At 45.8% G+C, this 27,853-nt stretch overlaps 3 protein-coding genes across 4 annotated transcripts in view; 2 read left to right on the top strand and 1 right to left on the bottom strand.

Moving 5' to 3' along the window:
* Positions 1-12,940, bottom strand: part of ipo7 (importin 7) — a 28,233-nt gene extending 15,293 nt beyond the window's left edge. For both annotated transcript variants that reach the window (XM_080840320.1, XM_080840321.1), the window contains exons 1-14: positions 12,760-12,940; positions 10,600-10,681; positions 8,278-8,425; positions 7,871-8,029; positions 7,511-7,667; positions 7,193-7,282; positions 6,982-7,076; positions 5,122-5,206; positions 4,845-4,979; positions 3,048-3,147; positions 2,751-2,827; positions 2,460-2,576; positions 2,098-2,187; positions 206-371 (exon numbers count right to left, since the gene is read on the bottom strand). In XM_080840320.1, the coding sequence (XP_080696446.1) occupies positions 206-371; positions 2,098-2,187; positions 2,460-2,576; positions 2,751-2,827; positions 3,048-3,147; positions 4,845-4,979; positions 5,122-5,206; positions 6,982-7,076; positions 7,193-7,282; positions 7,511-7,667; positions 7,871-8,029; positions 8,278-8,425; positions 10,600-10,681; positions 12,760-12,843 (1,585 nt within the window). In that variant the 5' untranslated portion in view covers positions 12,844-12,940. The remainder of the gene's footprint in view (positions 1-205; positions 372-2,097; positions 2,188-2,459; positions 2,577-2,750; positions 2,828-3,047; positions 3,148-4,844; positions 4,980-5,121; positions 5,207-6,981; positions 7,077-7,192; positions 7,283-7,510; positions 7,668-7,870; positions 8,030-8,277; positions 8,426-10,599; positions 10,682-12,759) is intronic.
* Positions 12,941-15,738: 2,798 nt separating this feature from the next.
* On the top strand, positions 15,739-26,895 carry tmem41b (transmembrane protein 41B). The gene is made up of 7 exons (XM_080840393.1): positions 15,739-15,892; positions 16,740-16,857; positions 17,653-17,781; positions 19,560-19,653; positions 21,727-21,831; positions 22,352-22,490; positions 25,068-26,895. Exons 1-7 carry the CDS (start codon positions 15,802-15,804, stop codon positions 25,235-25,237), a joined length of 846 nt encoding a protein of 281 aa, XP_080696519.1. The 5' UTR covers positions 15,739-15,801; the 3' UTR covers positions 25,238-26,895.
* A 720-nt stretch (positions 26,896-27,615) lies between these two features.
* dennd5a (DENN/MADD domain containing 5A) overlaps positions 27,616-27,853 on the top strand; it is a gene marked incomplete at its 5' end in the record, with an annotated part of 28,860 nt that continues 28,622 nt past the window's right edge. The window contains one exon of the mRNA XM_080840448.1: positions 27,616-27,715. Coding sequence (XP_080696574.1) covers positions 27,616-27,715 — 100 coding nt within the window. The remainder of the gene's footprint in view (positions 27,716-27,853) is intronic.

Below are 27,853 nucleotides of genomic sequence, written 5' to 3'. Positions count from 1 at the left end.
ACAGGGTCTAGTTTAGTTAACGCAGAGCAAAATGTCAACTGGGCCTAGTCGTATTAACGCAGAGCAAAATGTCAAGGGTCTAGTTTAAAAAACGTAGTCTGTCTAGCACAGGTAATTGTGTGTGTGTGTGCGCGCGCCTGTCTCCTGGTTGCTAGAGAGAACCACTTTGACAGGCATCTGATCCTGTGTGTGTGTGTGTGTGTACCTTTCTCCTGGTTGCTGATGAGGACCTGTAGTGCAATGGCCGCCTCCACCTTGACAGGCATCTGGTTGTCGTTGATGAGGCAGAGTCTGGTGAGCTCCAGCGCCGTCTGCAGGTTCTGGTCGCTCTTAAACTTCACCTCACAGAAGTAGTGCAGCACCCAGCACGCCTGCTCACACACACGCAAACACACACATCAACACCAGCACCAGCACGCCTGCTCACACACACGCAAACACACACATCAACACCAGCACCAGCACGCCTGGGCCCTGTTCGGCGTACAACTGAAGCTAAGATAATTAATTAAGCTCGCGACTGGAGATTAACTAGCTCGCTAATTGAGAACAGGCCAAGCCCGTCTGGCGACGGGCGCTAATTTATTTGAACCTGTCGTTAATTTGTCCCAGGCTAAAATCATCAGCTAAATTGCGCGTGCACGTCTACTTCAAAAGGCAGGATAGGTCGATCACCAAAACCATGATTTTCTTTTCCCGAACAAAAGTCTAAACTCAAAGAAAAAGACTCAAGGCAGGATATGACCATGAACGCGTTATGAAGAATTCAAGACCATAATCATATCAAAATTCAACACTGCCTCGTCTGTGACAGCGATATAAGAAACTGAAGTTGTGATATCTTTTCCAATGTCTAATATGTGACTCTGGTGCAATGGGTAGAACTCATGGTTAGCATGCTGAAGATCGCTAGTTCGAACCCCTTCGCTTCCCTAGTAATTGTAGTTTTACATCTCCTTGTAAATAGCTTTGAATAAACCGTCTACGAAATGACTAAATGTATTTATAAGAAATTCAATAAATTGAAGCATGAAAATATATTGTGTGCATTTCTCTCTTCTTATCATGCATCCACCATTTCTACAAATAATATATGCTGTGAAGTAGACGGAGGTAGACTTTATTAACTAGGCTACTGCACAAAAACTAGACACGTTTGCAAAACTATACGTTTGCAATGATGTAAGTTGCATTTGTTGATGACGTAGCCTATGGTTAATAACATCGTGATTGTGGGACGAGATCTTAAACAACTTTCGCCAATATCTCCGTAATGGAGATGGGTTGTGCTCAAATTTCCTGGGATCAAAGAAAACGTTAGGCTATTCATGTGCAAACTAAAAATCACCTCTCAGGCTGCGAATGAAAGTTATTTCGGGTTTATCAACTGTACCAATGTCATATAATTATGGGTGCATCGCCGACATTACAAAAAGTGAAGACATGCAATGATCTACGGTGGTGTATGCAATAAATGACTCGAGAAAGTCTTCTAAATTAATTATTCCTTGTCGGTTGGATCGGTAGCGCTCATACAAGAACTCATCATGATGGAAAAATGGATCTTCTTGGCGATCGCAAAGAACTTTTCCTACGCTAATCAAACTACAATATGACTCAATGGGATCCCTCCTTTTGGCGTGGGTGTGGCAAGTTTAGCCAGCTAAGCTTTGGTTAGCCTGCCCTGGAGCAGGTTAGTGCTAAGCGATTGGTTACCATGGTTATTAATAAAAAGTAGCTTCAGCGAACTCGCTAAAGGGGTGTTGTCTTTTTTTTGCCTGGAATTTAGCTCGCTAAACCGCTTAGCGAGCGTCGCTGAACAGTACCCTGCTCACACACACACACACACATCAACCCCAGCACACACACCCACACACATCAACACCAGCACGCCTGCACACATCGACACCAACACAAACGACATCAACACACACAGGTCATATGCTCTGGCCCTCATATAGCCCAGCCCTCTGCCCAACAGGGGAAACACACAGACAGACAGACAGACTGACTGACACACACACACACACACGCACTCACACACACACACACACACACACAGACAGTCACACACACACACACACACACAGGTCTTACCCTGGCCCTCATGTATCCCAGCTCACTGCGGAACAGGGGGAACACGTGGTTCTGTAGCATGAACTCCATCTGATCCTTATAGACCTTTTTCTGGAGGAGAGACAGAGAGAGAGAGAGAGAGAGAGAGAGAGAGAGAGAGAGAGAGAGAGAGAGAGAGAGAGAGAGAGAGTTTGAATATTGGGTTTGGTGTGTGTGAAGTGTGTCGGATCATTGTGTGTGTGTAGTGTGTGTTTGTATGAGCATTGTGTGTATGTAGTGTGTGTTAGAGCATTGGGTTTGGTGTGTGCTAAGTGTGTAGGATCATTGTGTGTGTGTGTTTGAGCATTGGGTGTGTGTGTGTGTGTGTGTGTGTGTGTACTTACCTTGAGCAGGATCTCTGCCAGTGAGCCGATCATGTGTAGCGCTCCATCCTTCTTGCGGGGGTCAGTTGCGGGATCAGTCAAGATCTGATAACAGAAACCCATCGTCTTCTGCAGCACCTACATACACACACACACACACATAAAACACACTCACATTAATTGAGCCAGTTTGATGCATGATCTAGTTTCACACACAATCTGTTCATTTAACCTCGCACAAACACATACGATCGTCCTAAGATAACAAACACTCATTCACTCACAAACAAACAAACAAACAAACACACTCACTTCCTTCCTCTTGTTGCAGGCGGTGAACAGCAGAGTCTGTGCTGCTGTAGTGGGGGAGATGAAATCCTCAAACACGTCTGTGGAGAAGAAAATACAAACTTCATGTGAGTATGTGTGCGTAAGGAACCAAAACACATGTGTGTATGCTCACCAAACTTCATGTGCGTATGTGTGCGGAAGGAACCAAAACACATGTGTGTATGCTCACCAAACTTCCTGTGTGTATGTAGGTGTGTGTGTGTTGCGTGTGTGTGTGTGTGTGTGTGCGTAATGTGTGTGTGTGTCGTGCATACTCACCAAACTTCATACGGATATACTCATAAGGGTCCTCTTGCCAGAGCTCTTCATCACTGTCTGTGTAGCACATGAGCGGGAACACCACGTCTTGGATGATGCCCTGCGGACGCACGCACACGCACACACGCACACAGTGAGTATAGACCAATGAAAACTAGATGCATCTCACTGTCACGCTGGCGTCAGTCACACTATTGCAGAACAACATTGTGTCCAAATGTCCAACATGTCCTGACTGTGTGTGCGAGTACGGAAGATGTTCACATAATATTGAGTGAGGTGTCTTCATCACTCAATATTAAGTCAGTTATAGGCTCTCAGACACCTTCCATATGAATTCTTGAGCTAATACAGTCTGGCCATATGATGAGTTCTATCCCTGGGAGTAGAATGGTAAGGGGCAGGGATGCACCGATCCGATATTTGTATTGGTACCGATATTGAAGGAATTTCTAGATCGGGTATCGGTGACAATGGGCCGATCCATATTTAAAAAAAAAAAAATGCTTAAAACATCATTGTTCGACATGTATGTGAGGCATTGTGTGCGTACATAATGAATGTAAGGGGTTTCATGAAGTTATGACTGTGATAGGTAGAGTATTATGAGTGCAGGTTGCTATTAGTAGCAATTAGCATGCTAAGACATGACTAGACATGATGTTAAGTAGCAAATGAGCAAAAAATGCACCAAGATCTCATGTCATGCACTCCTCTTTTCTCCCTCTCGCACGTGTGGTCACACACATACACACAGAACTGGTAACTTTACCATACTTTCGCACTGTTTTTTTATATCGGTATCGGATCGGTATCGGCCGATACTAAACCTCAGATATCGGTATCGGTATCGGAGGTGAAAAAAGCGGATCGGTGCATCCCTAGTAAGAGGATGATCACCTAGGCCTACACATTGGGTTGCTGCTCCTTTAAATAGGTATGTTCCGGTTGTGAGGGGAGAGGTGAACGCACAAAAGGGGTCATTTTCTTTTCTGATGTGGTGTGTTGTATGGAGAAGTGGCGGCAAGCTAGTGTTTTAAAACAAAGTGTAACCTAGACAGTCAAACGCCTGTATTGGTACACAAGTATAACCTAGACAGCCAAACGCCTGTATTTGTACAAACAAGCTCTTGTTTTCTATGTATCTTTATTATTTACATTCCACCAACAGCAGCATTCTCTGGAAAAATCTAAATCCGAGTTTGAGGAGTACTGAAGTATGGAGGATTCCCTTCAGTTTGTGTTGTCGGTATTCCTTTTTGTTCCTGTTTTTTACGTTGCAATGCTTCTCTATTTTTGTTTTTGATTGTTTGAAGGATTTTTTTTTTTTTTTGTGATTACGCATATTTTTCTTGATTATTAAAATAAATCGAGAAAGCAGGCGACACTGTGGCCTGTTGGGACTCCACATTCACGTTCTCTTTGGAAGTAAAAAAATAACTCTGTACTGATTTAGATTTCCTTCACTTAATCATGCAAATATCCCACAAGTTCTGTTAACAATTTACAATTTCTGATTATAGGTCAATAAAATCACTTAACAAACCCTGACACACACACACACACACACACACACACACACACACACACACACACACACACCCTCACAAGATCCTGGTGGGGTCACAATTTTTTGGAATTCCCGCAGGAAAGTTTGTGTGTCTGCGTACCTGATTTGTATGTGGAGTGTGAGTGTGTGCATATATGTGTGGCTTGAGGTTTTTCCAGGTAACAGCATGAACAATGCCCTGGTGTGTGTGTGTGTGTGTACACCTGGATGTGTGTGTGTGTGCTTACCTGTATGTGTGGCTTGAGGTTTTTCCAGGTGACGGCATGAGCAATGCCCTGGTTGATGTAGTTGAGCGTCTGCTGAAGAACCCGTGGAGCTACATAGTTCTGCTCCTTATACTGGTACAAGACCTTCAGCAGGACCTGCACACACACAGAGAGAGAAATACATCAACAAGAGCTGTGGGTGGGGATGACTGATGAGATAATGATGGATGGGATGAGATACTTCTCCTTTTACAGACACACACACACACACACACACATACACACACACACACACTACCTGCTGTGCAGCCACGGCATAACCCTTCAGGAACAGCTCTGCAAACTCGCCATATTCTTTGGTGGTGTTTCCAGGGCTACCGTACCTATGGCAACAAACAACAAATCAGCCATGCGACAAAGAACAAGAGCAAAGGGAGAGGGAAGAGAGGAGAGGAGATGTTTGCGTACCTCTCAAAAAGAGAGGAGGGGAGGAGAGGAGAGAGGAGGAGAGGAGAGATGTTTGTGGACCTCTCTAAGAGAGAGGAGGAGAGGAGAGATGTTTGTGGACCTCTCTAAGAGAGAGCAGGAGAGGAGAGATGTTTGTGGACCTCTCAAAGAGAGAGGAGGAGAGGAGAGATGTTTGTGGACCTCTCAAAGAGAGGAGGGGAGGAGAGGAGAGATGTTTGTGGACCTCTCTAAGAGAGAGGAGGAGAGGAGAGATGTTTGTGGACCTCTCTTAGAGAGAGGAGGAGAGGAGAGATGTTTGTGGACCTCTTAAAAGAGAGAGGAGGAGAGGAGAGATGTTTGTGGACCTCTCTAAGAGAGAGCAGGAGAGGAGAGATGTTTGTGGACCTCTCTAAGAGAGAGCAGGAGAGGAGAGATGTTTGTGGACCTCTCAAAGAGAGAGGAGGAGAGGAGAGATGTTTGTGGACCTCTCAAAGAGAGGAGGGGAGGAGAGGAGAGATGTTTGTGGACCTCTCTAAGAGAGAGGAGGAGAGGAGAGATGTTTGTGGACCTCTCTTAGAGAGAGGAGGAGAGGAGAGATGTTTGTGGACCTCTCTAAGAGAGAGGAGGAGAGATGTTTGTGGACCTCTCTAAGAGAGAGGAGGAGAGGAGAGATGTTTGTGGACCTCTCTGAGAGGAGGAGAGGAGAGGAGAGATGTTTGTGGACCTCTCTGAGAGGAGGAGAGGAGAGGAGAGATGTTTGTGGACCTCTCTGAGAGGAGGAGAGGAGAGGAGAGATGTTTGTGGACCTCTCTAAGAGAGAGGAGGAGAGGAGAGATGTTTGTGGACCTCTCAAAGAGAGAGGAGGAGAGGAGAGATGTTTGTGGACCTCTCAAAGAGAGGAGGGGAGGAGAGGAGAGATGTTTGTGGACCTCTCTAAGAGAGAGGAGGAGAGGAGAGATGTTTGTGGACCTCTCAAAGAGAGAGGAGGAGAGGAGAGATGTTTGTGGACCTCTCAAAGAGAGGAGGGGAGGAGAGGAGAGATGTTTGTGGACCTCTCTAAGAGAGAGGAGGAGAGGAGAGATGTTTGTGGACCTCTCTAAGAGAGAGGAGGAGAGGAGAGATGTTTGTGGACCTCTCAAAGAGAGGAGGGGAGGAGAGGAGAGATGTTTGTGGACCTCTCAAAGAGAGGAGGGGAGGAGAGGAGAGATGTTTGTGGACCTCTCTAAGAGAGAGGAGGAGAGGAGAGATGTTTGTGGACCTCTCTAAGAGAGAGGAGGAGAGGAGAGATGTTTGTGGACCTCTCAAAGAGAGGAGGGGAGGAGAGGAGAGATGTTTGTGGACCTCTCAAAGAGAGGAGGGGAGGAGAGGAGAGATGTTTGTGGACCTCTCTAAGAGAGAGGAGGAGAGGAGAGATGTTTGTGGACCTCTCAAAGAGAGAGGAGGAGAGGAGAGATGTTTGTGGACCTCTCAAAGAGAGAGGAGGAGAGGAGAGATGTTTGTGGACCTCTCTTAGAGAGAGGAGGAGAGGAGAGATGATGTTTGTGGACCTCTCAAAGAGAGAGGAGGAGAGGAGAGATGTTTGTGGACCTCTCAAAGAGAGAGGAGGAGAGGAGAGATGTTTGTGGACCTCTCTAAGAGAGAGGAGGAGAGGAGAGATGTTTGTGGATTTCTCAAACAGACAGGAGAGGAGGGAGGAGAGATGTTTGCGTACCTCTCAAACAGACGGGCCAGGATGTGCAGAGCCCATTTCTTACATTTCCACCAGGGCAGCTCCTGTCTCTCCTCCTCATCCACCTGAAGAGTCTCCTACAACACACACAAACACACAGTCAGTCAGTCAGCAAGAGAGACAGAGGGAGAGACAGAGGGAGGGGGGGGAGAGAGAGAGAGAGAGGGGGATACAGACAGACAGGCTTACTTACTGGAGGAACGTCCCTGTCCACCACGGTCTTCAGAATCTCCATCCAGTCCGTCAGAGTCTGTCTGTTAATAAGCTCCAGAGGCAGGTTATACTACACACACACACACACACACACACACACACACACACACACACACACACACACACACACACACACACACACACACACACACACACACACACACACACACACACACACACACACACACACACACACAGAGAAAGATTAAAACATTAAAAATATTCTCACTCTGGTTTCATAGGAGATCCATTATGAATAAGCAAAAAGGTGTGTGTGTGTGTGTGTGTGTGTGTGTACCTGGAACAGGGCGTAGAGGATCTTAAAGATCTGTTTCTGGATGAGAACCGAGTCGCTTGAGGCGTCCGGCAGGAGCTGAATGAAGCGCTCTCGAAGCATGGGCATAAAGATCTGCATGGCCGCCACCAGGGGCGTCCTCTCCTCCGGCTTCTTATACCTACACACACACACGCACGCACGCATGAAGATCTGCACTGCAGCCACTTTAGGCCGCTTCTCCTCATACCTACGCGCCTACAGAGGAGGATTCCTGTGTGCGTGTTTGAGAGAGAGTGTATGTGTGTGTGTGTGTGTGTGTGTGTGTGTGTGTGTGTGTGTGTGTGTGTGTGTGTGTGTGTGTGTGTGTGCGTGTGTGCTCACTCATAATTCTTGACCAGCTGGTAGAGACACAGAAGGATGCCCAGCCACGCGCTGCTGTTGTCAGACTGCAGGTAGAAGGCGATCTTGTCCACGATGGCCGTCCACTTGCCAGGGTAGTCCTGCTTGATCATGTGATGGATGCAGGTCGTCAGCTGCACCCTGCAGGCACATGCACACACACACGCTGATGACACCCAGATACACAAGATGAGAGAGAGAGAAAGAGAGAGAGCGCAGGAGAAAGCAAGAGAGAGAGAGAGAGAGCGAGCGAGAGAGAGAAAGAAAGAAAGATAGAGAGAGAGCGGGAGAGAGAGAGAGAGAGAGCAAGCGAGAGAGAGAAAGAAAGAAAGATAGAGAGAGAGCGGGAGAGAGAGAGAGAGCGAGAGAGAGAGCGGTGTGTGCTGTACCGTATCCTCTCTGGCGAGTGGATGATGGCTTCTATGATGTTGTCACGGATGAACTGGCGATCTTCCTCCGGAATGTTGCTGCCTGGAGTCTCTGTCCCCTCGGCCTCACTCCAGTACTGAGTCACCATGTTCTTTAGATAGATCACACCTACACACACACACACCACACACACACCACACACACACACACACACAGTCAGAAGAGTCCTTCATGCCGTCACCTCAGTCCAGTACGGAGTCACCATGTGCTTCAGATAGATCACACCTATACACATACAGAGACACGCACGCACGCACGCATTGGACCTTCAACAAACAAAGGACCTTACACCAAACCTTACAGGCTACATCCACACTAATACCCAACCCAATAATACCTTAGGCTACATCCACACTAACCCAATCAAATCTAACGGGGCGAACACATGCCAGCGTAGCGTTGGAAGCGTAATTCTTAATCCCGTTCATTTCAACCTGAGGCAATCCATTGTGACATAGACCACCGTTTTGGCAGCAAGCGTATAAAGTTGGGGAAAGTTTTATCCTATGCAAATAAGGACCTTTTATCCCCAGCAGCGGCCAATCAAATTGTTTGGTCTCTGACGGTTTGAAAACTGTAGGACTATGGCGTCGTTCGGCCATTTAATTTGCTAAAAAGAAAAGATTCGATGGCCTTGTAAGGGCGTGTTGTTGTTCCTGGTATGCAATATATTTAATCCTGGGCTTACTTTAACAGAATGACAAGTATATATAAATACAAGTGACTAGATAGCCTACTAGCTGGCTAGCTCACTAGTCCAGTCTGTTAAGCTATTTCAACACGCTAAACAGCGTGTTGGAAGCGTATTGTTACGCTGTCTTATGTTCGCACCGTTAGGCTACATCCCCACTACATCCCGTCTGCTCAAGTCCACTGGGCATCCATACTACTACAGATTCTTGGAAATGCTGGCCCAGTTTTAGTTAGAAAAGTCCACGGTTGCATTTCAGGATGGGTGACAAGGGGTATGTTTCCCAAAGGGATAGTTGCTAAGCTAACCACACTAGCAACCTACGTAGTTGGAACCATGCAGTTGTGATGCAAGTGTTTCCCCAATCCATAGTTCGAATCATATGTAGCCTGTTATAAATATGAAAACTGTTGATTATCCTGTTATATATATATTATGAATACTGTTTATATTCAGGGAAGGAATAAGGCTTTACATAGGACTTGTAACAGAGGATAAGGACGATAATTATGTAGACTGAAGAATTACTTCAGACTGGATATGAACGCGTTAGTCCAAGGATGGCTTCAGGCTTTGGGTTGAAACCAAATCAGTGACCTAAACCTACTGAGCCGACAACAAATGTGTGGTTCTTCGAAAATACCACAATAGAAAACAGTTCACAGTAAATATATCAAGCCTCTTAAAAGGTCAGCTATGTCAAGCCCTATAAACGTTAGCTTTGTCAAGTCAATAAACGTTAGCTTTGTCAAGCCCTATAAATATTAGCTTTGTCAAGCCCTATAAACATTAGCTATGTCAAGCCCTATAAACATTAGCCATGTCGAGCCCTATAAACGTTAGCTTTGTCAAGCCATGTCAAGCACTATAAACATTAGCCATGTCCATAAATGTGAGTTGAATACAGACAGAAATTTTACGAGGTAAACCAGTACAAACAAATCAATATGATAGAAGACCTTATCATTTGGGGAAAATGATTCATGGATGAAATTGAGGTATCCAAAGATTGAACTAACATGGGTGGTAGTATGAGTGTGTGTTACTACTTACTAACATGGTTCAAACTTTGTCAGTACTATGGTGGTCCGACAGTTTTGGGAAACAGTTGTACTTTAGATGTTGGTTGGCTTAAACTAACATGAGTGAGTGTGTGTGTGTTACTAACTAACATGGTACAATGCATCTTTAAAGCCAACCTCAGTCGTTGGATAAGCATGCCTGAAACTGAGACCTTTGAAAATGATTACGCAGATAGCAACGCTCGCTTCCTGACTGGGTGTCGTCAGACATGACGTATCCTTCCCTGATTAGTCACGCCTACATCACACCACCCTTTTCAAGAAGGGTCCTTCCATTTTCGGGTATGTGTGTGTATATGGTGAGGAGGATAGAGAATGTGTGTGTGTGTGTATGTGTGTATGGTGAGGAGGATATAGACTGTGTGTGTGTATGGTGAGGAGGATAGAGTGTGTGTGTGTGTGTGTGTGTGTGTGTGTTTGGTGAGGAGGATAGAGAATGTGTGTGTGTGTGTGGTGAGGAGGATAGAGAGTGTGTGTGTATGGTGAGGAAGATGGAACGTGTGAGTCACCTGCTTGTCTGACGGGAAGGTCCAGCTGGTCTGACATGGTGACCTGGAGCAGCGTGGACACGAAGTTCACTTGTGTGTGACCCTGGGGAGAGAGAACACACAAGATCTGATGACACGAACCGACACAGGCGCACACACATACCTCATCAGCCACCCTGGTTCAGATGTTGGCCAAGGGTTACAACAGCTCAGTGATATACACACATACACACACCACACACACACATCAGTGCAACTCAAAGCCTGCAGCAGAAGAGGGCATTCTTTATATTACTGCTGCTCCATCTAACAGCATGTAGGCTACTTCAGACTGCAGAGAGAGACTCTGTCTCTCTGTCTGTCTGTCTGTCTGTCTCTTTCTTTCTCCCTCTCTCCGAGTGAGTGAGTGAGTGAGTGAGTGTCTGTGCACACAATTTCACTTGACTGAACCACAGGATAAGCAGATATTTATGTATCATATCATAGCCAATCTAGGGGCCCTGGGTTGGCAACAGTAACATGGGGGCCTTGCGTCCAACATATGATGCACTGTGGAGCCCCAACTCATGCCTTGTCGTCTTCATGAAGCTCAACACAAGTTGCCATAATGGGACTTAATATACACACACACATAATGGGAGCTTGTATTCTAATGGAACATCACGTCACTTAGAGGAAGGGTAAGTGCAGTTTTTCACCACATGACATGATTCACCTCACTCACATCCACACCTGAACTCCCCTGTCACACCAATCCATCACAACATCGGAACTACACACACACACACACACCAGAACTCACAATCAGACTCCCATGACAATTAGGCGTCATGTACATTAACTTCAACTTAGAGGTTCATTAGAAAGGATTTATTGAGAAATGACATAAGTCTGACGTCATTCCATTGAATATTGGTCATCTCCCACCACATTCTCTGTTATTGTTTGACAAATTCGTTCTATGCATATTTTCAAGTGACCGTGAAAACAAACGAAACCAACGACGCATCACAGTTAAATAAGCATTTACTGCATTGGGACTACAAAATACATCATTTCACACCAGTAGCACTTTTAAAATTGAGCGCTCTGCATCCCATGACGTCCATCTCAAAAGGTCAGAGGGCGATCAAAGCGCCCCCCGTCTCACCGAATTCCCCCTAAACTTGACACGCGCATGACGGATATCTACACTAGCTGACTAATACACCGCATCATCCTACCGGAAAGACCAAATATTTGAGACGGTAGCGCCTGGTTCAATCTACGTTCTCACATATACACCCTTATGGCCCTGTCCATGCGAGTGGTCCAGTTGAATTCCTCTGCCATTATCGTGTTTTTTTTCTATGTGCCATTATTGGCTACCAGGCTAGTGTAGCTAGCTTTGCGTTAAACGTCATTGTAGCTAGTTAACAGTTGGCTGTGTAGACAAACAAGATGTAAACTGGGTAGGTGCTCTGCCCAGATATGATTTCCAGACGACGCTCATTACCAACTACATCGCTAACTACAGTGCAAAAGAAAATAAACGAGCTCCTGCGGCTAGCTACATTCAAGACGGCCAGTGTGTGACAAACATTAACATTACCGCATTAGGCACATGACACGTGAAGACAGCGGTCAGCTAACTTGTCTCGCGTTTGTGGCAGGCAAACCTCTGGCTAACATTAGCCCTTTCGTGAGCTAGGCTAGCGTGATGTAACAGTCAGTAGAGACATTCTGTTTATAATCGTATCACCATCAAACCGTGAAATGACAAGACCGTTAGCGCAGAGTTGCGATCTGATGGTAAACGTAATGATAATATTACGGCATTCAGTTGGATGAGCGACTTCAGTTGGCTGGATGTCGGTTTTCCTGCTACGTATCAAGCTAACTACGTAGCAAATGCTAAATCCACGTTTAACAACAGTAGCTGACAAGCTAACATGGGTTAAGGGGAGAACGGAGTCGTAGCTGACATGGACTGACTTTTCATATGCTAGTCCAAAAGATATAGCATCAAATGCAAATAAATGCTAATTGAAATATCTGTTGATTATTATGAAGTGTGTATGGGGAAGTTAACGCTTGACATTTGGTTGAAGCTGCGCCAATAACGCGAATCTAGGCTCCATGCTGTCCTGCTGTGGAACTGGAGGCCTGCTTTTAGCACGGGCCACCATCTCGCGACTTTACCTCATTCAGCTGCCTCTCCGCGGCTTCCCGGAGATTCGGGTCCATAGTGCCCCGAAGGGCCTCGATCAAGGCGTTAGGATCCATATCAAAGGCTGTGCTGTGGATCGGATTCAGCAGGTTAACTGTTACAAGAGCTTTGCAATCCTAGGCAATGCGCACATGGACGCGCGGTTCTCCTGCTACCGGCGCGAAAGGAAGAAGGAATAAGATGCCCGGATAGTTCAGCGCCAATCTCTCTCTCAACTTCCGCTTTCACTGAGAAGCGCTATAGGAGTTGTAGTTTTATAAGTAGGACTGCCAGAGCGGTATGCTATCCAATCTGAGGTCGTTCTGCTTTATGCTGGGGTATGCATTTGGGGTGAAGACATTTGACCGATCCTATCCATATCAATCGTTAGAATGTCGACATGATGTAAATCAATAGCCCATAGCCACCTAAGTGTTTAAATAATCAGTACATTACATTAAACAACAAGCTCTTAAAATACCTTGAAATTCACTTTTCTTTTGTTTTTCATCTGACACTGTTCCCCAGCCCTGATTTTGACGTTTTTTTTGACCAACCTTCAAAAACAAGACAAATCAAGACTTGTGCAAAATGCAAGGGTGGGGGGTGTTGGCATCAAGGTACATCAGTACTCTAACCCTAAGCATAACCTCTGACCCCTTACCCTAGCCCCTAACTCTAGTTTGCATGCTGTGTGGCTAGGTTTTTTAAATGAATGAGGAAGTCAAATGGAGGGCCATGTTTGTGAAATATTAAACTCCAGCCAGGAAGCTCATTTAGCAATCTGGGTTAAGGTTAGGATTAGTAATCTGTGCTTCTAACTCATTCGTTGCCCACAACCTTAGGCCTACAGTTCCCTGTCTGATGTTCTAAACCATAGGTCTCAAACTCAAATTACCCGGGGGCCGATGAGCGTCAAGTGTGGTCATTGGGCGGCCAGATTTTTACGGTACACGTTGGGGTGGCCCTTGTAAATCAATGGAACTTTTCTATTTTTTTTTTTTTTTTAAATCAATGGAACAATGGAAAAACTGCTTGGGGGGCCGGAACTGGCCCGCGGACCTGAGTTTGAGACCCCTGTTCTAAACTTAGCCCCGATTCAACCTCTGGGACAGGTAAGCATTTGATCTCTTCCTGGTTTCAGAAACAGGACAGGTGATACACACTCAGGGACAGGACAGGGGTTATCACTAGCCAGTCCCTCCAAGAGCTTGCTATCCTGTGTTTTCACCAATTCAAGCATATTGTAGGATTTTCCACAATTGCAATTATCTGTTCTTACCACAATATTTCCACAGAAAAAAGGCTGTCATGGAAGACGGAGAAAGTGAACCACTTGTCAGCTTACAAGGTTATTGTACCTGCTGATAACATGGAAAAGATCCCTACAGAGATAGACCTGTGTCTGTTTACCTCAATAACTAAAAAAAAAATTACAAAATGAGAGTTTCTACATTTTCTGCAGGTGTAGTTTCAGTTTCAGTTTCAGTTTCTGTTGTTTAGAAATGACGGTAAAGTAGTCTGTGTACTCAGACATTTATAATTACATTATGAGCCTATCAGTGGTGGAAAAAAGCAGTTTTTTAGTTTGGGATCATGTGTGAGGTCCAAATGAAGTGCTGAAAACTTAAGTCAAACACTCACCCTTCTGTCAGCCCCTTACAGTGGCTAACGCTAACCCTTCTGTATTCCACACACAGTGGCTAACGCTAACCCTTCTGTCTGCCGCACATAGTGGCTAACACTAAAGGCCAATGTATACTTCTACGACTCCATTACTCCGTAGCCACGCAGTTGCCTCAACGGACTTGTTTATATGGTTCTCCGAAGGTTGTGGGTGTTGCAAAGCATTTTTCTGTTTTTAAAGATTCCGGCGGACCAAACTCAGTATATGGTCGAACTTGTATATAAAAGTTGTTTGTTTCTCTCTTTTTTGCTTCAATTGCTTCGAGAAATAGACACTGTGCAATACTAAAAAGCCTGTTATTGTAACTGAAAAGTACATCTGAGGGGATTTGCAAGGTGTCTGAGCCATCTATCTAATGTTGGCATACTACAACCCACAAGATAAACAGAGATGTATTGTTGGATTGACGGAGACGGATAGTTAAAAAAATTGGGAGGTGTACGTCAGGCCACGGAAAGAGGCTCAGAGAGGGTTTACCACGATAGAGAGGGCTCTCCGTGAGTCCGTGTCTCCGTAAATGGACGACAATAAATTAGGCTTAACCATTCTGTTAGTTGCTTGCCTCACTGTAGTAGATAATGTGCACAACACAACTCACACATTTCGAAGGATGGGAGTAAGAAAAGAAAATGGATCAGGGTGACAGCCTCTCTCTCTCTTTGGAGGGTTAGCTTCAGCCAGATAGCCTCCAAATTGACTATCGAATTTTGTTTTTAAATATTGGACCATTGGAGCTCCCTTCCAGCACCATTCCTATGAAAACCCATATAATGTTAACAATTCCTGAAATTTCTATATCATGTCCTTGGCATAGCCTGCTAAACAGATGAAGTTCATGGTGCTAGAAGTACAATTAAATTAAGAAAAAAACAAGTTTTTTTAAGAAAGTGGCTAAAAGATGGGCCATTTGTCCAGTAACCATAAACCGATGAGCAAAAGGCCAGAGGCCAGCCAGTGGTCCTCTGGCCTTCCATTCTCTTTTACGGATTACATTACAGGTGGACACAAACATCTGTCGTGTTCTGGCTGCTGCTGAATCATGCATTTGCAATATATAATAGTTTTCATTGCAATGTCAAGTGGTTCAAGGAAATCGTCTCACAAGAAAAGGACTTCGCGGAACACATTCTGCATAACCGGATTACACCACGTGCACTCCAGGGCGCTAAAGAATTTTCACACAAGGCGCGGGCTGGTGTCAATCTGGGAAAAGGTCAAAGATCATGCATCCCCGATGTACCAATCAGGAAGGAATAGCCGGGGCCTCAGTGCCAGTTAATCTGCTTCTGCCGGGCTGCCCCGCTCCTGTCAGCCGTTTACCGACAATTCTGTTCAGTTTCACAACAGAATGACCAAGAAAATAGGCGCCACACGGGAGGCAGACGCCGCTCCGTTGGTTGAAGCCGAACAAAAGCCGACGGAAACTTTGACAGTTAAAGGTAGTTAACGATAGAGGGTTTGGAGTAAATCTCGGGACCTCACCAGCTAACGCTAGTTGCTAAACTAGCTTTGTCAATTGTGTTCGCCTGCTGTCTTTCGATATTGGGATGATGCCACAGCAATACCAGGTTGCTAATTGGTCTATTGAAACGGCATAGCCTTAAGAGGAATATAGGCTTATGGACAACATGTTGTGACGAGGCCATGGGTTAAAAAAGCGTAAGAATTTAAGTTGTGAACGTTTAACTTGGCTAGAATACTTAGCCCTCTCAGTCACAGTAGCTTCTTGTCTAAAATCACTTGGCATAAACGGAACGTAACGGAACGGAAGAGTTGCGGGGGTGGCAGGCGGCGGAATTTAGCTCTAAATTGTGACTTTGCTGAATGTGTAACTTGCTAACTGTTGCTAAGGGAACTCTTGAATTGACAAGCATTGGGCTTTGGTGAAGTCAGCTAGTGTCCTCAACTAGCCTACCTGTTACTCGAGCAAAGGTCATTTCAGGTAACGAGTCACTGATTTCCAAACTTTCCTCGACCGTTTGACTTACTGTTCCACTCGTATTATCCAGTCATATTTGTATTGTGGTATAACAGCGACTTATTGGAAGAATCGCGACTTATTGGAAGAATCGCACTGCGCGATACTGTGTGTTATTGTATGTCGGTATGTAGCTGTTCGCAGAGTGCAGAACTCGAATGAACCCTTTTCAGCCGGAAAAAAATACTCCACTTTTTCGTGCAACAGCAAATGATGCAACTAGCTAATGATTTCTACTCAAAGCGTAATACGTCATGCAAGTGCAGCAGGTGTCAGTGATATGACTCTGTGTGTGTGTTCATCTTTAGGATCTTCATATGCAGGGTCGGGCTCGGCCCGCCGGTCGCTGCTAATCCTGCTAGGCATCTTTGCGTGCGCTGCTTCCGTCATGTACCTGGTCTACCGGAACTTTCCAGAACTCAGTGCGTGAGTACCTACCAGTTGCCGTCAGGCAACAAGTCATTTTTTCCAAGCTGATTGATGGTCCAAAAGTATGTTGATGTTTTTGTCAGGTAATGATGATCACACTAAAGAATGGCCACACAATCGGTAACTAACTCATATCATGCACAACTAATTGAAAGTCATTGAAATTTGAGTTTTGCGCTGATGTCTCATAGCCACAGGCTTCTGGCTTATGCATCATTTGCCAAAGGTGTTTGATTATTATATATTTATTATGTATTATATAAGATTGCTTGCGCTTAGCCAGGTGGAGCGATTGAGTGGGGGGCGGAAGGGAAAAGGAAGAGAGAATCTCTCAGAAACGGATGACTTCATACATTCAACATATCGCCATACATGTGGCATATATTCGCTCAAGGACACATACACGATTGATCATGGAAAAGAATGGAGAGTGATAGCATTCAAGCTGTTGGTTGTATAACAGTTTAGTGGGTATACAGTGTCCTCATAAGGTCACTATTATAAGTACTGGTTGTAGAACAGTTTGGTATACATTGTCCTCATAAAGTCATTATTATAAGTACTGGTGGTAGAACAGCTTAGTGGGTATGCAGTGTCCTCATAAGGTCACTATTATAAGTACTCTTTGTAGAACAGTTTAGTGAGTATAGAGGGGGGACATCTGAAGTGAGTTCAGGGAGGTCGATAGGTGTGAAGGATTTTACTCAGACATGTGGTGGAGCCAGTCGTGACTGTGGAAATTGGGATAGTGGGGGAGTTGGTTTGGCAGCAGCTGACGAGTTTCTCTTTCAGGGATGAGATGGAGAAGATGAAGATCCCCAAAGACATGGAGGACGCTAAGGCCCTGGGGACCGTGCTGTCCAAATACAAGGACACGTACTATTCCCAGGTGCTGCTCGCCTACTTCACCACATACGTGTTGTATCCTTACAGAACAGCCAAATGGGCTCACGACCTGACCCAATCCAACCCAGCAGAACAGCCAAAAGGGCTCACAACCTGAGCCAACCCAGCAGAACATCCAAGTCACCCAGCCAAACCCAGTCGTACAGCACCCGGGGTTAGGGTCAGGTCAGGGTCGGGTCGGGTCGGGGTCGTACAGCACAGCACCCAGGATTAGGGTCAGGGTCAGGGTCATACAGCAACCCAGGCCACCCGAACCCTAACCCTGGCAATCAGGCAAACGTATATCAACTGAATGATTTCACTAGGAGTAGAAGAATTGGGGGGTGATGAGAGAGCACTGAAGGAAAGGTGTTGACAATGACAATCACGGATCCTATTGTTAACACGTTTTGCTAGTGTCTTACTCCTATCCTACATTAAATAGACATGAAAACCTGGGGAAATTGATTTTACACACCGAAACCGTTTGTTCAGAGGTGTGCGTGTGTGCATGGGTGCGTCTGTGCGTTAGAGATGCGCGGTTGGCGGTCGAACCCGCAGACTCCGCGGTTAAACCGCGGATCGGGCGGATGACGTGACAAAAAATAATATTTTAATTAAATTCGGGCGGGTGGCGGTTTACCCAACGAAATTCAAATTATCTACACATTGTTAAATGTCGTTACCTACATCCAAGCACATTTTGAAATAATCCAATTTTCATCAGGCAGTAAATTTGGCCTAGTTCCGTGTATTTATACAAAGCAAGCAAAGGAAGCAAAAAAGGTTTAAATTAAGTGATGATCCCTCTCATGTCGCGTCTCCTTGCAGCGCCACAAACCTGCAAGCTATGAGTCAGCTGTCAGTATTATAAGAAGCCTTAACGTGTCGTAGATGAAACTGCCTGGGTTATTTAGTTTCGTTAGGCTGTTAGTTTTACTTTAAAACAGCCAGTCATTGTAGCCTACCACTCGTGGAATAAGGAATTTCAAAGAGATGATGGAGTGATTTGACTCAGAAGTGACATTGGGCATTGGCAGCGCGAGATGTTCAGAACAAGTTAAACTTCTAGCTCAGTAACATCACCAGCTAAGAAAGAAGGTAAGAAAAATAGTCGTAAAACTTTGATTTGCAAGGCAAGCAGGCAATTGTTGGGGTTGTTACAGTAGGCTATAAAGCCTACAATGCGGTGAAATTTCGGAATTAATAGACTCGTGTCGCCGTTTCCTTAATAGTCTTTCTTTCATTTTGCAAAAAAAAAAAAAAAACAGTAGGCTATATTACCATATTAAAATGGTGTACCAAATTGCGTTTTATTACAATGATAAAAAAGTGTAGGCCTACTAGCCTATGGTAAGGTCAGGTTTGCCGATGTGCTTGGCTATTTTAAAGTTTCTCCCTGTGCATCGATCGGAGACAGACGTCACTTCACTGATAATATTCTGGGGATAGGCTACAACATAGCCAATAGGCTTTTATACTAGGGACTTTATCCTTTAAATATCTTTGCGGCATTGGATCAGTCTCCTTTCAAGAACAGGCAAGAACTTTCTAGCCTCGCGTCAGCAGTGCCTATACCTAAAAACAACAGGCGGATGGCGGGCGGGTGCGGTTTTGAAAATTGGTCAAAAAAATTGTTGCGGATGGATAGCGGACGGATCATGCGTTTTGTGATGCAGATGAAATAGTAGCCCATCCGCGCATCTCTAGTGTGCGTGGGTTTGTGTGTGCGTGCGAGAACACTTGAACGCTAGATAGTGGTAATCCTTCATTACCTCTGACCCTGTTCTGTTGCCTTGACTACTGGTCCTCAGCCTCCAGACCTTCGCCATCCCAGGCTCCATCTTCCTCAGCATCCTGTCGGGGTACCTGTACCCCTTTCCTCTGGCGCTCTTTCTCGTGTGCCTGGTAAGAGTTTAACCCTGAACCCAACCCTCCCCAATACGCCACTTTGGAGCTAGTTGCCATCCAGATAGTTATGGCTGTAGCGCTTTCTTGACATAAGGCATGAGGTGAGGCTCAGTGAGCTGCTCTACACACACATGGGCTCAGTGATGCTCTACTCACACATGGGCTCAGTGAGCTGCTCTACACACACATGACTCAGTGATGCTCTACACACACATGGGCTCAGTGATGCTCTACTTACACATGGGCTCAGTGATGCTCTACACACACATGGGCTCAGTGATGCTCTACTTACACATGGGCTCAGTGATGCTCTACACACACATGGGCTCAGTGATGCTCTACACACACATGGGCTCAGTGAGCTGCTCTACACACACATGGGCTCAGTGAGCTGCTCTACTCACACATGGGCTCAGTGATGCTCTACTCACACATGGGCTCAGTGAGCTGCTCTACACACACATGGGCTCAGTGATGCTCTACACACACAGGGGCTCAGTGATGCTCTACTCACACATGGGCTCAGTGATGCTCTACACACACAGGGGCTCAGTGAGCTGCTCTACACACACATGGGCTCAGTGATGCTCTACTCACACATGGGCTCAGTGATGCTCTACACACACAGGGGCTCAGTGAGCTGCTCTACACACACAGGGGCTCAGTGAGCTGCTCTACACACACATGGGCTCAGTGATGCTCTACACACACAGGGGCTCAGTGATGCTCTACACACACAGGGGCTCAGTGAGCTGCTCTACACACACAGGGGCTCAGTGATGCTCTACTCACACATGGGCTCAGTGATGCTCTACACACACAGGGGCTCAGTGATGCTCTACACACAGGGGCTCAGTGAGCTGCTCTACACACACATGGGCTCAGTGATGCTCTACACACACAGGGGCTCAGTGAGCTGCTCTACTCACACATGGGCTCAGTGATGCTCTACACACACAGGGGCTCAGTGAGCTGCTCTACACACACATGGGCTCAGTGATGCTCTACTCACACATGGGCTCAGTGATGCTCTACACACACAGGGGCTCAGTGATGCTCTACACACACAGGGGCTCAGTGAGCTGCTCTACACACACATGGGCTCAGTGATGCTCTACACACACAGGGGCTCAGTGATGCTCTACTCACACATGGGCTCAGTGATGCTCTACACACACAGGGGCTCAGTGAGCTGCTCTACACACACATGGGCTCAGTGATGCTCTACTCACACATGGGCTCAGTGATGCTCTACACACACAGGGGCTCAGTGAGCTGCTCTACACACACAGGGGCTCAGTGAGCTGCTCTACACACACATGGGCTCAGTGATGCTCTACACACACAGGGGCTCAGTGATGCTCTACACACACAGGGGCTCAGTGAGCTGCTCTACTCACACATGGGCTCAGTGATGCTGCTCTACACACACAGGGGCTCAGTGATGCTCTACACACACAGGGGCTCAGTGAGCTGCTCTACACACACATGGGCTCAGTGATGCTCTACACACACAGGGGCTCAGTGAGCTGCTCTACTCACACATGGGCTCAGTGATGCTGCTCTACACACACATGGGCTCAGTGAGCTGCTCTACTCACACATTTGCGTTCTCACATGCAGCCCCTCTGGGTAATGTAGTTCACATACAACCCCTCTGAGAAATGTCTAGATAAGCATGCACTCACACACACACACATACACACGCACTCACACACAAACACCGCCCATTACTTTATAGCGATAAAAAGCTTCTTTAGCAGGTTACAGAATTCTGGTCAGGCATGACCAGTGCTGCGAAATTTGTAAAAAGCTAGATGTCATCACTACATTAGAATGTGAAAAAATATCTTCTTTGTGCATATTGCATATAAGAAAACGTGCTTCAATGTGGTTTTCACATGTATTGGCCCCTCCCCCTATTTTGGCCCCTCCCCCTCCCTATGTCTTCCCCCTCCCCTCCTTCTCTCCTCCTCCTCCTTGCCCTCCTCCTTCTCCTGTCCTCCTCCTCATCCTCCTGTCCTCCTTCTACCCCTCCTCCTCCTACTCATCATCCTCCTGTCCTCCCAGTGTTCAGGTCTAGGTGCCTCCTTCTGTTACCTGCTGTCTTACCTGGTGGGTCGTCCAGTGGTGCACAGGTACCTGACGGAGCGGGTCCAGAAGTGGTCCCAGCAGGTATGGAGTGCTGACGCTGACATGCTGCCTTCTTATAGGTGTGAGGGGCAACCCATAGCAACTGAGAACTAGAGGGCCCTGTGATGTTACATTAGGTTTTTAGTATAAAGGGCCCCTGTAATGTTACATTAGTGTTTTAGATAAAGGGCCCCTGTGATATGTGATGATACATTAGTGTTTTAGTATAAAGGGCCCCTATGATATGTGATGTTACATTAGTGTTTTAGATAAAGGGCCCCTGTGATATGTGATGTTACATTAGTGTTTTACTATTAAGGGCCCCTATGATATGTGATGATACATTAGTGTTTTAAATAAAGGGCCCCTGTGATATGTGATGTTACATTAGTGTTTTAGATAAAGGGCCCCTATGATATGTGATGTTACATTAGTGTTTTAGATAAAGGGCCCCTGTCATATGTGATGTTACATTAGTGTTTTAGTATAAAGGGCCTCTATGATATGTGATGTTACATTAGTCTTGTTTGTTTGGTTTCCCTGGCGACCCATCCGGCGGCAGGTTGACGGGCACAGAGAGCATCTCATCAATTACATCATCTTCCTGCGCATCACGCCCTTCCTGCCAAACTGGTTCATCAACATCACCTCGCCAGTCATCAACGTGCCTCTCGGCGTCTTCTTCCTAGGCACCTTCCTGGGTAAGGGGGGAGTGACTACTGAAGCTGATGTGTGTGTGTGTGTGTGTGTGTGTCAGGTTGTGACTAGACTAGAAGTCTGAAACGTTATGGCTAGATGTCTGAAACGTTATGGCTAGATGTCTAAAACGTTATGGCTAGAAGTCTGAAACGTTATGGCTAGATGTCAGAAACTTCCGCATCCGTCACTGGATGAGAGCGTATTTATGTGAACCAATGATGAGGGCACACCATGTTTGGGTGACTGTGACAATCATATTGAGTCCACATTTAGAAAAAAAAAAAGAATAAAAGATTAGCAAACTCTCCCTAGAGTATTATCCTCCTAGCTATTCTTCATTAGTCTCTACTAGTTATTATTCTTACTACCATATTTTCCGGACTATAAGGCGCACTTAAAAGCCTTTAATTTTATCAAAAAAACGACAGTGTGCCTTATAATCCGGAGAGCCTTATATATGGATTAATTCTGGTTGCGCTCTGTCAAAATGTTTTAGTACGACTTGGTACACTACAAAGCCGCGCCGTTTGCAGTATTACGGCTACCGTATTTTATATAAAACCTCGAACAGTACATTGCTTCTGACCACTGCTGGTCTATTTGCTGGTGACTCGGTGTTGGAAGTGCCTTCTCTACACCTAGCTTGAAATGACAAGGGGCGCGGGGGACAGTTTACCTCTGGGTCTACCAAATGGAACTTGTTAGGTTTGAATTTTCCTCTGCTAAAGTAATAAACTAAGCCTACATGGTCATAGGCAAACTCATTATGCATATTTTTGTCATTGTGAGTACCGTCTTTCTTTCACCACTGATGTTATGCTAGGCTTAGGCAAGTTATCTCTGGTTTAAACTAGCTAACGTTAGCTATTCGCTAGCTAGCTAGACAGCTATCGTTATGGTGTTAATTATCTGACTGCGTGTGTTTTTGCCAAACGTTCACGTTGTCATTTTAATCCATTAGCTACTTAAATGAGCACATCGATTGTTAAACCATTATTAAACTTAGCATTTTGATTGTTTAACAGCATTGCCGATGTTTGACACTGTCAGATAACTGACCTAGCAGCTACGCTAGGACAATGCCCTGTAAGCATAGTAATTTGCTATGGAGTAATGCTGGTAGCGTTGCTCTCTATCCATTAAATATGGATGTATTTCACGTGTAGAACCTATTTAGAATGGCTGACCTTACATAAAACGGCAGTGAAAGACAAGCCTGGAGACAAACAGTAGGCTACCTCTGCCTAAAGGAGGGGGAAGTGTGAAAGCATATCAGCATGCTAACGTTATACTTATTAGCAGCGTGGCTAGCTAGCTACTATGTGTTTCTATGTGTTTTCGCTTTATGCGCCTTATAGCTCGGTGTGCTTTATATATGGACAAATATCGAAAATAGACTATTCATTGACAGTGCGCCTTATAATCCAGTGCGCCCTATAGTGCGTAAAATACGGTAGTAATTGTTTATTAGTCTCTACTAGTTTTTATTGTTACTAGTTATTCTTCATTAGTCTACTTGTTTTTATTCTTACTAGTTATTCTTCATTAGTCTCTACTAGTTATTATTCCTACTAGTTATTCTTCACCAGTCTTTGTTGAGCCGTAAAGGTTGAAATCGGTCTACGACTGCGCCACTGCGTGCCCACCTTAATAGTTCTCTGCGGTTGGTGGGTGTCGCAAAGCAATACTGAAAAAAAAATGGCGGAAACTTCGTAGATAGTCATATTTGTACAGTTTTTTGTTTGACTTTTTTTGCTTAGATTTTTTTAAAGCTACCGTGAAATAGAAAATGTACTTGTGTGTGTGTTGGATGTGATGTACGTGTGTGTGTGTGTGTGTGTGTGTGTGTGTGTGTGTGTTGATGTGTACATGACCTTGTGTGTGTTGATGTGTACATGTACTTGTGTGTGTGTGTGTGTCTGTGTGTTGATGTGTACATGTACGTGTGTGTGTGTGTTGATGTGTACATGAACTTGTGTGTGTTGTAACGGCAGACTCGTTAGGGTACCATTACATAATAAGGGAGACGACACAAAGTAGTTCAAATATAAAAATAAGAATTTATTTGTATCAAAATCAAGAATGAATCAAATAGGGGTATGACAAGGTAATGTTCAATGTCGTGCATGAATGTAGTGAGTGAAGACATCAGTTTGTTAGGTAAATGAATAAGAAATGAGAGCTTAAGAAATAGGAAGGGGGACAGATTGAGAAAGGAGTCCAAGAGCCCGTGTGAAGGAGAATACCAAAATAGTGCCTACAAGTGCCAAAAAGAAGTGTCTCCAAGAACCGAAAAGTGCCAAATGATAGAGAGAGAAAACCCCTTTTATAGCCCCACCCTAAATACAGGTGCAGACAATAATGCTCTTAGGCTCAGGTCCTGCCTCTGCCCATGCACTGGCTGGGCTGAATCCTGAAGGGGCACAGGTGGACGTCACAGTGTTGATGTGTACATGTACTGTGTGTGTGTGTGTGTGTGTGTGTGTGTGTGTGTGTCTGTTGATGTGTACGTGTTTGTGTGTGTGTGTACATGTATCTGTGTGTGTGTTGACGTGTACTTGTTTGCGTGTGTTTTGCAGGTGTGGCTCCTCCGTCATTCGTGGCGATAAAGGCGGGGACGACGCTGTACGCGATGACGACGGCAGGCGAGGCGGTGAGCTGGAGCTCTCTGGCCGTGCTGGGGCTGCTGGCGGTGCTCTCACTGCTGCCTGTGGCCTTCCAGAGCCGCCTCAAGACCAAGCTCCAATAGGCCCAGCCAGCTCACATCAGATCAGGACTGGTGCAGGCCGCTGTCACTCGTACACTCACCTTTAGCCCCGCCTCGTTCTATCCCTCCCCACGGATGTTCTGCTTGGCCTCTTGATGACTCAGTTAATGACATCCTGTTTCTTCAGAAATGGGATTCATTTTGGCCTACATGAGCTTCCGTCTCATATACCCTAAATGGTCACTTCAGATGGCTGTTAAGTCTGATATCAACTAGTGGTCTCTCCTCTCTCCTCACTGGTCTGTCCTCTCTCACCACTCCTCTCTGCTCTCTTACCACTGGTCTCTCCTCTCTCACCACTGGTCTCTCCTCTCTCACCACTGCTCTCTGCTCTCTTACCACTGGTCTCTGCTCTCTTACCACTGGTCTCTCCTCTCTCACCACTGGTCTCTCCTCTCTCACCACTGCTCTCTGCTCTCTTACCACTGGTCTCTCCTCTCTCACCACTCCTCTCTGCTCTCTCACCACTGGTCTCTCCTCTCACCACTCCTCTCTGCTCTCTTACCACTGGTCTCTCCTATCTCACAACTCCTCTCTGCTCTCTCACCACTGCTCTTTCTCCACCGGTCACTGGTCTCCAACCTTTCACCACCAGTTCCTGATCTCAGTCGATTGGTCTCCAACCTCTCACCACTGGTCACTTGTCTCCAGCCTCTCACGACTGGTCTCTGGATGTGACATAGCAGGAGCCCACACGTCTTCTGTTGCCCTCACCTGCCAGGCCGACAGACCAGCGCAGACTGCTGACTGCAGACCACTGCTGCCTGAACTTTGCTGGTGCCGAGACACTGCTCCTCTGTGACTGTCAGCTGGTCTCTGTTAGCGCCCCATTAGCTATTCTCTGTTAGCGCCCCATTAGCTGGTCCCCATCAGTAATTCAGCTGGTCCCGCTCGGATCTGAGGTGTTGTTATTGGCCTTCAACTGGTCTCTATGGTCGTCTCTGTGTGGATGCTCCTGTCTGACCTGCTCTGTGTGACCTCAGACTTGCTCTGTGGATGTCGATGTTGTGAGCGCTGCTAAGTTTCTTGTTTTCATGAGTGGAGTTTTTAGCTTCTAATTTTTAATTGATTCATTTGCGCCTTAAAGTTAAAAATGTGGCACGAAGTTTTAGCTAAACCTAAGGCTACAGTTCATCTCTGGCCACTCATATATGCTCTTCTGCTGTCCTGGTGGTGACCGTGCCCCCTATTGGCCAGCTGTAGAATCACATGCAGACTCCAGGCTAAAGAGGGACCCAAAGGTCACACTGCACTGACTGTACATTAGAGGAATTTTTAATGTGTAATATGTCTTAATAAGTGGGTGTGTGTGGGGGAAGGGCAAGGGGGGTTCTGAACTCTAGTCTCATCTGTCCACTAGGATGTAAAGAAGTCTTACTGCAGCACTGCATACACACATATACACACACACACACACACACACAGTTCTCCCCCCTGCGGGATTGTAAGGGTCTGTCTTACACACTCCGTGGTCTCCTCGGTCTCCTCAGCCTCCTGCCCCAGCACCCCTTGCCCCTCAAGTCTTGGACCCCTGGTGGCAGTCATGAAGTGTTACACTCAATCACGGCAGTGCAGTAGGCTTCTTGCAATTTCTCTGATGTCATAAAAACTGCTTTATTACTAATTTATTTATTACAACATCATTAAATCCTCAGTTGAACGGTCTCACTCCTTATTTGTCTTGTCATTTACCTCGTAGTAGCGTTTTTTCATCTCAGTGGATTTCTTATTTCACTCATGGTAGCTATGTTGGGGTCTAGGGGTTTTTGTTTGGGTCATTAGGATCACCCGCAGAGGAAAGCTGTTGCATGGCCAATTCTGTTGCAAAGGTCAATTCCTAAAGAGAAGCATATTAGTGGTCCCTATAGTAACAGTTAACAGTATAGTGGACTTTTTTGCACTAAGCCATGACCAATTTTCGTAAATCTTCTGTCCATATGTGGTTTTCATTTTTGTCAACAGAGACTCCATACATTATCATCGTGTTTAGCTATTTTATTACAAATTTCTGGCAAGGTGATACACTGTGCCCTTTCTGTACAACTCAACGATATCGCCATCTTGTGGGAGGAAAGAAGACGCCTTTGATAGGTATGTGCTAGAAGCAGAATAGTGACGTAATATATTTAATGCATCAAGCGCATGCGCAGTACAAAGCAGATGAAAACAGCTGGAGGAGAAGGCCCACAATGCAATTCTCTCGCCTCATAAGCCTGTTCTGATTTTCAAGCCTGCCTTGCCGAATGTCCGCAATGGCTGCACCTAACGGATTCAGAGTCTACTACGATGCGTCTTACTAAAACGCCGAGGAGAAGGAGAGAACCAGACCGGAGGGGACCCGTCTGAGGTCCAGACTCAGGATGACCACCGGCTTCAGCTCCAGTTCCGTCCGCTTCGCAGATTACTTCGTGATCTGCGGACTCGACACAGAAAGCGGTCTGGAACCTGACGAGCTCTCTGGTACGACTATTGAAACATGTATTATTTCAGCAGAATTTGACAGCTTTTTCGAAATGTATGAGTGTTTATTCATTAGACAAAATGATGTCGACTGTGTAGGCTGCCTGTGTAGGCTGCTTTTAAGGTGATGCAAAACAA

This window comes from Sprattus sprattus (assembly GCF_963457725.1).
Source record: "Sprattus sprattus genome assembly, chromosome: 6".
In the NCBI taxonomy this organism is placed as follows: Eukaryota; Metazoa; Chordata; class Actinopteri; order Clupeiformes; family Clupeidae; genus Sprattus; species Sprattus sprattus.
The sequence above is the reverse complement of the archived record's forward strand: the minus strand, read 5'-3'. Positions and strand labels throughout refer to the sequence as shown.